This window comes from Esox lucius, chromosome 8 (genome assembly GCF_011004845.1).
Source record: "Esox lucius isolate fEsoLuc1 chromosome 8, fEsoLuc1.pri, whole genome shotgun sequence".
Classification (NCBI taxonomy): Eukaryota; Metazoa; Chordata; class Actinopteri; order Esociformes; family Esocidae; genus Esox; species Esox lucius.
Window position 1 is genome coordinate 574,107 of NC_047576.1, and position 10,306 is coordinate 584,412.

Consider the following 10,306-nt stretch of genomic DNA (forward strand, 5'->3'; position numbering starts at 1 on the left):
TTCAACTGACTGCTGTCTGTCTGCAGAGAGAAGATGTCGTTCTTCACCAGACCAAGGTTCAACATCCCTCCTTTACCAGCTGATGACGTCTGAGTGAGCTGAGAGCTTCCACCGTGTCATCGCATATGAAGTGTTGGAGTGCGTTCTGAATGGCACCCTGTTTTCTTTATAGTGCACTACTTTTAACCAGAGCCCTATGGGTGGTAGTGAAGGGTGTGCGGTTTGGGATGTATAATTGTCATGTTGTTGTATTGGAACCTATGAAGTTATTACAACTAATTAAACAGAAAACAAAGAACTCAAAAAGAACAGTTGAAATGAAAATAACGATGGTGCAAAAGTTGTAAGATTTTCACTGTGTTTTATGTGGCTATACTTATGCATGAATACAGACTCAAAAACCAATACACACACCTGTTGACAACACCATGGAAGAATTCTTTCCTTTTTGGGGAAAAATATTTTATTATTTTATAAGAGAACAGAATATGTTTTTCTTTCTGTAAGATGTTTTGTGATACAGGCTGGAAGATGGGAACATTGTGAGTTATGACAACTCTTAACTTATCACCTAGAGAGTTAAGATGTTGACTTGGCTGAACTCTACTTGGTTCTGCATTGTACAGTACCTTTCCTTGAAGGAAATGAAAAACTGCTCCCTGCTTTTTAAGCGTGTTTTCTAAAAGCTTAGAACAAATAGCACTTCAGTATTGTGGTCCAATAGAAGGAACCTGTTGGTTGCTGTTACTTTTTTCTTATTCTTACAAAGTTATTTACATACAAATGTCACTTTTTTAATCCACTTTTATTACAGATGTCATTGTCTTTTTGTTATATTATTAAAATTATTAATATTAAATATTTCCTGTGCTTTTCAATGTAGTTGAATCTATGAACACTGTATTCAGATCAGGGTATCTGAGATCAGATCTTCTGCGGTGGTAGAATTATTTTGATGATAAAACATTAAACCAGTTGCCCTCATTGATGATGAGCCTTATTTATCTTTATTTATTGGTGTTGTTCATACTACGTTCTGCTGTTAAGGATTTTATCATTCATCTGACACGTCCTTCCACCTGAAACCACCTTTCACTTTAGAAGTCCCTCCTTGCACAACAGTAAGTGATTTGGAAGGCAAAATACAAGTGACAACTAATTCTATTTAAACAGAGCAGTGGATCCCCTTCCCCAAACAACCTGCTGCACACCTGAACCTCATTTAGATCTGGCTGCCAAAAGGTGAGATCACTTGAGAACAGTCGAGGAGTTTGGCAATGTGAATTAGGTGATCATGTGACCAGAGTTCACCTTTAAAGATCTGTTAAACAGTGTTTCAATATGAAGCTGGCCCTTGGACTATGATACACAGACTCCCTGTGAAGTGTGGTTTATGCTTTTATGATTCATAGGGAATTATAGACCGTGCTTCCTTATATGGTATAATTCCTATTATGATCCATAGAGAAAGCATGGCTAGATGATCTATAGTAAATCTAAATGGTAGAAGCTCTCCGTGGAGTTTTGTATGTTACAACAGCCTTTGGCCACTAGAGGCCGGTATTGTTCACAATGCATTGACCTTGTTCACCAGAGCTGTAATTCTGAGAATCTCAGACCACCCCCATTACCATTACATTACATTTTAGTTATTCAGCAGATCCTCTCATTCAAAACCATTTACAGTGAAGTGGAACAACCACAAAACCCAGTAATAATGCATTAATTTACTGTGTGAAATACCAGCTTACTTGGAGGGCTGTCAGTTTTCAAGTCACACTGAGTAAATGGACTTGACTTCCAGAAAGTACCGAAAGAATTCAAGTCAGAAAACCCCTCAATGTCAGCACACACTAATGTGATAACCTATAATTACTCAAACTATTAGTTAAATAGTTTTCCTTCCAGATGTGTAATGAAATAGGTAAAAAATCGACTCAGTATTAGAATAGTAATAACCGAATGGTGTCACAACCTGGCTCTTAAGCTGTGATAGAAAACAAGGATAAAGGGAAAGTCCTTTATTAAGATTAAGTCAAAGATGTGTATATGAAGAGCGATGAACGGTACCAGGAGACCTTTATACTGACACACAGATGCATCCGTTCAGCACGAATGTCACAACATTCTGGACGTAGCGTAATAACAGAATAGTATGGGACATCCTGGTCATGAACATTTTTAAGTGAGGGTATTTCTGATTGGCCGGCTCAGAGTCCTCAAACAGCATGATTGAGATAAAATTCTTGAATCTGTTCTGTTTATCTCAAGTTTTTGCCAGAACCAATAACAATCTAGCATGACGTTGTCCCTTAGGATCTGGTACCAGTTTTGACAGCATTTTAAATTCTCTTCTGCATTTACCTTGGCCCCTATTGATAGAAATCATGCATTTCCCCCATCCAGAGTGGATACTGCCTTCTCCCTTCGGTCAAGAAAGTGTGTTGCTATCTGTATGGTGACAGGTTTTTTTAGTTTTCCTGATCTTGCCTCTAAGTGTTCATTGCCTCCATCATACTTTTTCCGCTACCTTCAGGTACGGCACTTTGCTTCCTCCTAGTTCCCTGGGTTTCTGGCCCTGACCCCAAGTAGACCCTGGGGTGCTGTGTTATCTCTACTACCCCAACAGAGAGGATTCATCTCTCAAATCTACTCGCCCATTATGTCTCTTGATGTGCACTCCTCTGACAAAATCAAGTCGGCTTGGGAGCGGGAGATGGGGCTTGAATTTACGTAAGAGTGGTGGAATGAGGCAATGGACAGGATAAGCTCCACAACACCTTGTGCTCGACTGGGTCTTATCCAATTTAAACTTGTACACAGAGTGCACTTCTCCAAGGCCAGATTGGCTTGTATATACCCTGACGTAAAGGGTGAGCGTGATGCCATGCCATGCCTCGCCTTGTGACCTCACTCACATGTTTGCCCAATGCCCTGTCTTGAATATTTAAGGCACTGTCTGAGGTGCAGCCCTGTCTGAGGTGTAGCCCTGTCTGAGGTGCAGCCCTGTCTGAGGTGCAGCCCTGTCTGAGGTGCAGCCCTGTCTGAGGTGCAGCCCTGTCTGAGGTGCAGCCCTTCAGTCGTGCCCCCTGTTAGGGGTGTTTGACATCCCTGCTGATTTGTCCTCCTTGAGCCACAGACAGGTGGAGGTAGTTGCATTCACGTCCTTACTGGCCAGGCGTAGAATACGTTTAAACTGGAAGTCAGTCCACCCCCATCCGTTTCTCAGTGGATCAGTAATGTGTTTTTCTTACAGCTTGAAAAAAAACTGTCAACTTTACCAAAAATGGCAGCCTTTTATTTCTTACCTTGAACAGCTAGAAAAACTACCTTCTGATTAATTTACTTAGCTTTCTTCAGTTTTGTTTTCCTCCCTTGCTCCAGGACAACATTCTCACTCCTACACACCGTGGAAACATGTGCACACACAGGGAGAACACCAAACCCTGCAGGCAAGCAGCTGGAACCATTTAAAACACATTCCTGCTGAGTAAGAGACTCCAGAGTAACGACGTTTGACATTCTAAGGATTCAATTAAAACTCTTGGTGTGGAATTTCTTCATCTGTCCACTGGCCACTACTGGATGGTGTGTTTGGACCCAGTGCAACACTGGAACCAGGCTCTCACCAAACCAGGACATCTATCCAGAGCGATGTCTTAACAATGCCTTTAGCAAACATTATCAACATTATTAAGACGGCGGTGCCAACTAAGTAAGGCAGGGAATGGTTGTCATTGTACCCTGGCTCAATAAAAATCTAAACTAGCTACTAAGTTTCAGTCCCGGCTACATTTAGCTCTCATAGGGGCTGGCTCTAGGACCATGAAACCCGCCTTAGTGTGGTCAGGCAGTGTTTCCTAAGGTTAGGGTGAATTCAATCCAGCCTCCCTTCCAATGCACTTGCTCTAAATGCTCTCCATGGTCACGGGTTGCTGACGAAAATCCGAGGGTGTCTTCCACACCAGAAGCTGGAAGAGAGAATGCCAAGAGTGTGCAAGGCTTTAATCAAGGGAAAGGATGGCAACTTTGAAGAAGCTGAAGTATATATGTATTTTGATTTGATTCTGAATCTTTTGACAGGTTCTGGATATTCACATGCATCCACATTCACATGCATCTAAGTTTCATAAGAATCTAAATTGATTACCCTTAATAATATATATTTTTTAACTTAACCTAATCCTTTCTACACATTGATCCAACCACTGTTGTCAAAACTTGCTGTTGTTTATTGATATTAAATACCTGAGAAAACCATGCAAACCTCCATTTAACCATTTCTCTCCAGCAATGTCAAGTATGTAAGTATGCAAATAAGCATTTATTTGGCTGATAATATCTTGTGGCTCCAGTACTTATAAAAATGCAACTTTAACTTGATATGACATTTTTACCTTTTTACCTTTACCAATTAGTAGACATGCTAACCTTTCATCCATCCATCTTCTACCGCTTATCCGGGGCCGGGTCGCGGGGGCAGCAGTCTAAGCAGGGATGCCCAGACTTCCCTCTCCCCAGACACTTCCTCTAGCTCTTCCGGGGGGACACCGAGGCGTTCCCAGGCCAGCCGGGAGACATAGTCCCTCCAGCGTGTCCTAGGTCTTCCCCGGGGTCTCCTCCCGGTGGGATGGGACCGGAACACCTTCCCAGGAAGGCGTTCCGGAGGCATCCGAAAAAGATGCCCAAGCCACCTCAGCTGACCCCTCTCGATGTGGAGGAGCAACGGCTCTACTCTGAGCTCCTCCCGGGTGACCGAGCTTCTCACCCTATCTCTAAGGGATCGCCCAGCCACCCTGCGGAGAAAACTCATTTCGGCCGCCTGTATCCGGGATCTTGTCCTTTCGGTCATGACCCAAAGCTCATGACCATAGGTGAGAGTAGGAACGTAGATTGACTGGTAAATCGAGAGCTTCGCCTTGCGGCTCAGCTCTTTCTTCACCACGACAGACCGATACATCGACTGCATTACTGCAGAAGCTGCACCGATCCGTCTGTCAATCTCCCGTTCCATCCTTCCCTCACTCGTGAACAAGACCCCTAGATACTTAAACTCCTCCACTTGAGGCAGGCACTCTCCACCAACCTGAAGTGGGCAAGCCACCCTTTTCCGACTGAGGACCATGGCCTCGGATTTGGAGGTACTGATTTTCATCCCCACCGCTTCACACTCGGCTGCAAACCGTCCCAGTGCATGCTGAAGGTCCTGGTTAGAAGGGGCCAACACGACAACATCATCTGCAAAGAGCAGAGACGAAATCGTGTGGTCCCCAAACCTGACACCCTCCGGCCCCTGGCTGCGCCTAGAAATTCTGTCCATAAAAATTACAAACAGAACCGGTGACAAAGGGCAGCCCTGCCGGAGTCCAACATGCACTGGGAACAAGTCTGACTTACTGCCGGCAATGCGGACCAAGCTCCTGCTTCGGTTGTATAGGGACCTGACAGCCCTTAGCAAAGGACCCAGGACCCCATATTCCCCAAGCACCCTCCACAAGATGCCGCGAGGGACACAGTCGAATGCCTTCTCCAAATCCACAAAACACATGTGGATTGGTTGGGCAAACTCCCATGAACCCTCCAACACCCCGTAGAGGGTATAGAGCTGGTCCAGTGTTCCACGGCCCGGACGAAAACCACACTGTTCCTCCTGAATCCGAGGTTCTACTATCGGCCGTATTCTCCTCTCCAGAACCCTGGCATAGACTTTCCCGGGGAGGCTGAGAAGTGTGATCCCCCTATAGTTGGAACACACCCTCCGGTCCCCCTTCTTAAAAAGAGGGACCACCACCCCGGTCTGCCATCCCAGAGGCACTGTCCCCGACCGCCACGCGATGTTGCACAGGCGTGTCAACCAAGACAGCCCCACAACATCCAGAGACTTGAGGTACTCAGGGCGGATCTCATCCACCCCCGGTGCCTTGCCACCGAGGAGTTTCTTGACCACCTCTGTGACTTCAGCCCGGGTGATGGACGAGTCCACCACTGAGCCCTCATCCTCTGCTTCCTCAATGGAAGACATGTCAGCGGGATTGAGGAGATCCTCGAAGTACTCCTTCCACCGCCCGACGACATCCTCAGTTGAGGTCAACAGCTGCCCACCTCTACTGTAAACAGCGTTGGTAGGGCACTGTTTCCCTCTCCTGAGGCGCCGGATGGTTTGCCAGAATCTCTTCGAGGCCAGCCGATAGTCCTTCTCCATGGCCTCACCGAACTCCTCCCAGGCCCGAGTTTTTGCCTCCACAACCACCCGGGCTGCAGCCCGCTTGGCCTGTCGGTACCCGTCAGCTGCCTCAGGAGTCCCACAAGCCAACCAGGCCTGATAGGACTCCTTCTTCAGCTTGACGGCATCCCTTACTTCCGGTGTCCACCACCGGGTTCGGGGATTGCCGCCTCGACAGGCACCGGAGACCTTACGGCCACAGCTCCGAGCGGCCGCTTCGACAATGGCGGTGGAGAACATGGTCCACTCGGACTCAATATCTCCAACCTCCCTCGGGATCCAGTCGAAGCTCTGCCGGAGGTGGGAGTTAAAGATCTCTCTGACAGGAGACTCGGCCAGACGTTCCCAGCAGACCCTTACAGTACGCTTGGGCCTGCCGAGTCTGTCCAGCTTCCTCCCCCACCATCGGATCCAACTCACCACCAGGTGGTGATCAGTTGACAGCTCCGCCCCTCTCTTCACCCGAGTGTCCAAGACATACGGCCGCAGGTCAGATGAGACGACAACAAAGTCGATCATCGACCTGCGGCCTAGGGTGTCCTGGTGCCACGTGCACTGATGGACACCCTTATGCTTGAACATGGTGTTCGTTATGGACAAACTGTGACTAGCACAGAAGTCCAATAACTGAACACCACTCGGGTTCAGATCAGGGGGGCCGTTCCTCCCAATCACGCCCCTCCAGGTGTCACTGTCGTTGCCCACGTGGGCGTTGAAGTCCCCCAGTAGAACAATAGAGTCCCCAGTCGGAGCACTTTCCAGCACCCCTCCCAGAGACTCCAAGAAGGTCGGGTACTCTGCACTGCGGTTCGGCCCGTAGGCACAAACAACAGTGAGAGACCTATCCCCGACCCGTAGGCGCAGGGAAACGACCCTCTCGTTCACCGGGGTAAACTCCAACACATGGCGGCAGAGCTGGGGAGCTATGAGCAAACCCACACCAGCCCGCCGCCTCTCACCATGGGCAACTCCAGAGTGGTGAAGAGTCCATCCTCTCTCAAGGAGTGTGGTTCCAGAGCCCAAGCCGTGCGTAGAGGTGATCCCGACTACCTCTAATCGGAACCTCTCAACCTCACGCACTAACTCAGGCTCCTTCCCCGCCAGCGAGGTGACATTCCACGTCCCTAGAGCCAGTTTCTGTGTCCAGAGATCGGGTTGTCTAGGCCCCTGCCTTCGACTGCCGCCCGATCCTCTTTGCACCGGCCCCTTATGGTCCCTCCTGTGGGTGGTGAGCCCACGGGAGGGCGGCCCCACGTCACCCGTTCGGGCTGAGCCCGGCCGGGCCCCATGGGGGAAGGCCCGGCCACCAGGCGCTCGCATTCGAGCCCCAACCCCGGGCCTGGCTCCGGGGTGGGGCCCCGGCTGCGCCATACCGGGCGACGTCACGGTACTCAAAATGTTATTCTTCATTAAGGGGTTTTGAACCGCTCTTAGTCTGACCCGTCGCCTAAGACCTGTTTGCCTTGGGAGACCCTACCAGGGGCATATAGCCCCAGACAACATAGCTCCTAGGGTCACTCGGGTACTCAAACCCCTCCACCACGTTAAGGTGGCAGTTCTTGGAGGGGGCTAACCTTTCACCTTTACCAATTAGTACCAATGCTAACCTCTCACCTTTACCAATTAGTACCAATGCTAACCTCTCACCTTTACTAATTTGTACCAATGCTAACCTCTCATCTTTACCAATTATGAGACATAATAATAACCTCTCACCTTTACCAATTAATTTACATGCTAACCTCTCACCTTTACCAATTAATTTACATGCTAACCTCTCACCTTTACCAATTAGGAGACATGCTAACCTCTCTCTTTTACTAAATAAAATTAATGCTGACCTCTCATATTTACCAATAACAAGACAGTACCTCTCCGGGAGCCATCATCTTATCATGGTGGAGAGGTTTGTGTGTTCCTATGAATCTGAGGGCTGTGTTGTCCGGGCCTTAGTGCTCCTGGTAGGGTTTCCCATGGCAAAGTGGTCTCAGTGGAGGAGCCAGACTAAGAATGGTTCAAAAATACTCCATGTATGAACGAGGAAGAGGAGGAGTTACCCTGCCCGGAGGAAGCCCAGGGCCCTCGTTTGGAGTGCCGCTATGTTGGAGTTTACTCCAGTGGATGAGAGGGTTGCCTCCCTACGCCTACGGGTTGTGGGGGGGGATCTCTGACTGTTGTTTGTGCATATGCCCCGAACAGCATTTTGGAGTATTTGGCCTTCTTGGAGACCTTGAATGGAGTCCTGTATGGGGCTCCAGTAGGGGACTCCATAATTCTGCTGGGGGACTTCAACGCACACGTGGGCAATAATGGAGACACCTGGAGAGGCGTGATAGGGAGGAACGGCCTCCCTGATCTGAACTCGAGTGGTCGTTTGTTGTTTGAGTTCTGTGCTAGTCATGGATTATCTATAACGAACACCATGTTCGAACATAAGGATGCTCATAAGTGTACGTGGTACAAGAGCACCCTAGGCCGAAGGTTGATGATTGATTTTGTGATCGTGTCATCAGATCTGAGACCGCATGTTTTGGACACTCGGTTAAAGAGAGGGGCGGAGCTGTCAACCGATCACCATCTGGTGGTGAGTTGGGTCAGGGGGTGGGGGAAGACTCTGGACAGACCGGGAAAACCCAAACGGGTAGTGCGGGTGAACTGGGAACGTCTGGAGGAGGACCCTGTCCGAAAGATCTTCAACTCACAGGTTGGGGGCATTGAACCTGAGTAGTCGATGTTCAAAACCTCCATTGCCGAAGCTGCGGCGGGGAGCTGTGGTCTAAAGGTCTTAGGTGCATCAAGGGGCGGTAACCCTCGAAAACCCTGGTGGACACTGGTGGTCAGGGAAGCCGTCCTACTGAAGAAGGAGGCCTTCCGGGATATGTTATCCCAGAGGACTCCGGGGACGGTTGCAGTGTACCGACAGACCCGAAGGGCTGCGACCTCTGCTGTGAAAGAGGCAAAACAGCGGGTGTGGGAGGAGTTTGGGGAAGCCATGGAGAAGGACTTTCGGTCGGCACCAAGGTGTTTCTGGAAAACCGTCCGCCACCTCAGGAGGGGAAAACGGGGAACTATCCAAGCTGTGTAGAGTAAGGATGGGACACTGTTGACCTCAACTGAGGAGGTAATTGGGCGATGGAAGGAACACTTTGAGGAACTCCTAAATCCCACTAACACGCCCTCTATAGTGGAGGCAGAGCTGGAGGCTGATGGGGAAGCATCGTCAATCTCCATGGCAGAAGTCACTGAGGTAGTCAAACAACTCCACGGTGGCAAAGCTCTGGGGATTGACGAGATCCGTCCTGAAATGTTGAAAGCTTTGGGTGTGGAGGGGATGTCTTGGATGACACGCCTCTTCAACATTGCGTGGAAGTTGGGGAAAGTGCCTAAGGAGTGGCGGACCGGGATGGTGGTTCCCCTGTTCAAATAGGGGGACCAGAGGGTGTGTGCCAATTACAGGGGTATCACACTTCTCAGCCTCCCTGGGAAAGTCTACTCAAAGGTACTGGAAAGGAGGGTTCGGCAGATAGTCGAACCTCAGATTGAAGAGTAACAATGCAGATTCTGTCTTGGTCACGGAACAACTGACCAGCTCTTTACTCTTGCAAGGATCCTGTAGGGGCCTGGGAATATGCCCATCCTGTCTACATGTGTTTTGTGGATCTGGAGAAGGCACATGACCGGGTCCCCCGGCAGATACTGTGGGAGGTGCTGCGGGAGTATGGGGTGAGGAGGTCCCTTTTGAGGGCTATCCAATTCCTGTACGTTCAAAGTGAGAGCTGTGTTCGGGTTCTCTGTAGTAAGTTGGACTCGTTCCAGGTGGGGGTTGGCCTCCGCCAGGGCTGCGCTTTGTTACCAATCCTGTTTGTAACTTTTATGGACAGGATATCAAGGCGTAGTCGGGGTGGGGAGGGGTTGCAGTTCGGTGTCCTGGGGATCTCATCGCTGCTTTTTGCGGATGATGTGGTCCTGATGGCATCAACGGTCTGTGACCTTCAGCACTCACTGGACCGGTTCGCAGCCGAGTGTGAAATGGTTGGGATGAGGATTAGCACCTCTAAATCTGAGGCCATGGTTCTCAGCAGG

The 10,306-nt window shown here is 49.2% G+C and overlaps 1 protein-coding gene across 3 annotated transcripts in view; it reads left to right on the forward strand.

Moving 5' to 3' along the window:
* wwc3 (WWC family member 3) overlaps positions 1-989 on the forward strand; it is a 53,873-nt gene extending 52,884 nt beyond the window's left edge. For all 3 annotated transcript variants that reach the window (XM_029121732.2, XM_029121730.2, XM_029121731.2), the window contains exon 23: positions 27-989. In XM_029121732.2, the coding sequence (XP_028977565.1) occupies positions 27-93 (67 nt within the window). In that variant the 3' untranslated portion in view covers positions 94-989. The remainder of the gene's footprint in view (positions 1-26) is intronic.
* The last annotated feature ends 9,317 nt before the right edge of the window (positions 990-10,306 follow it).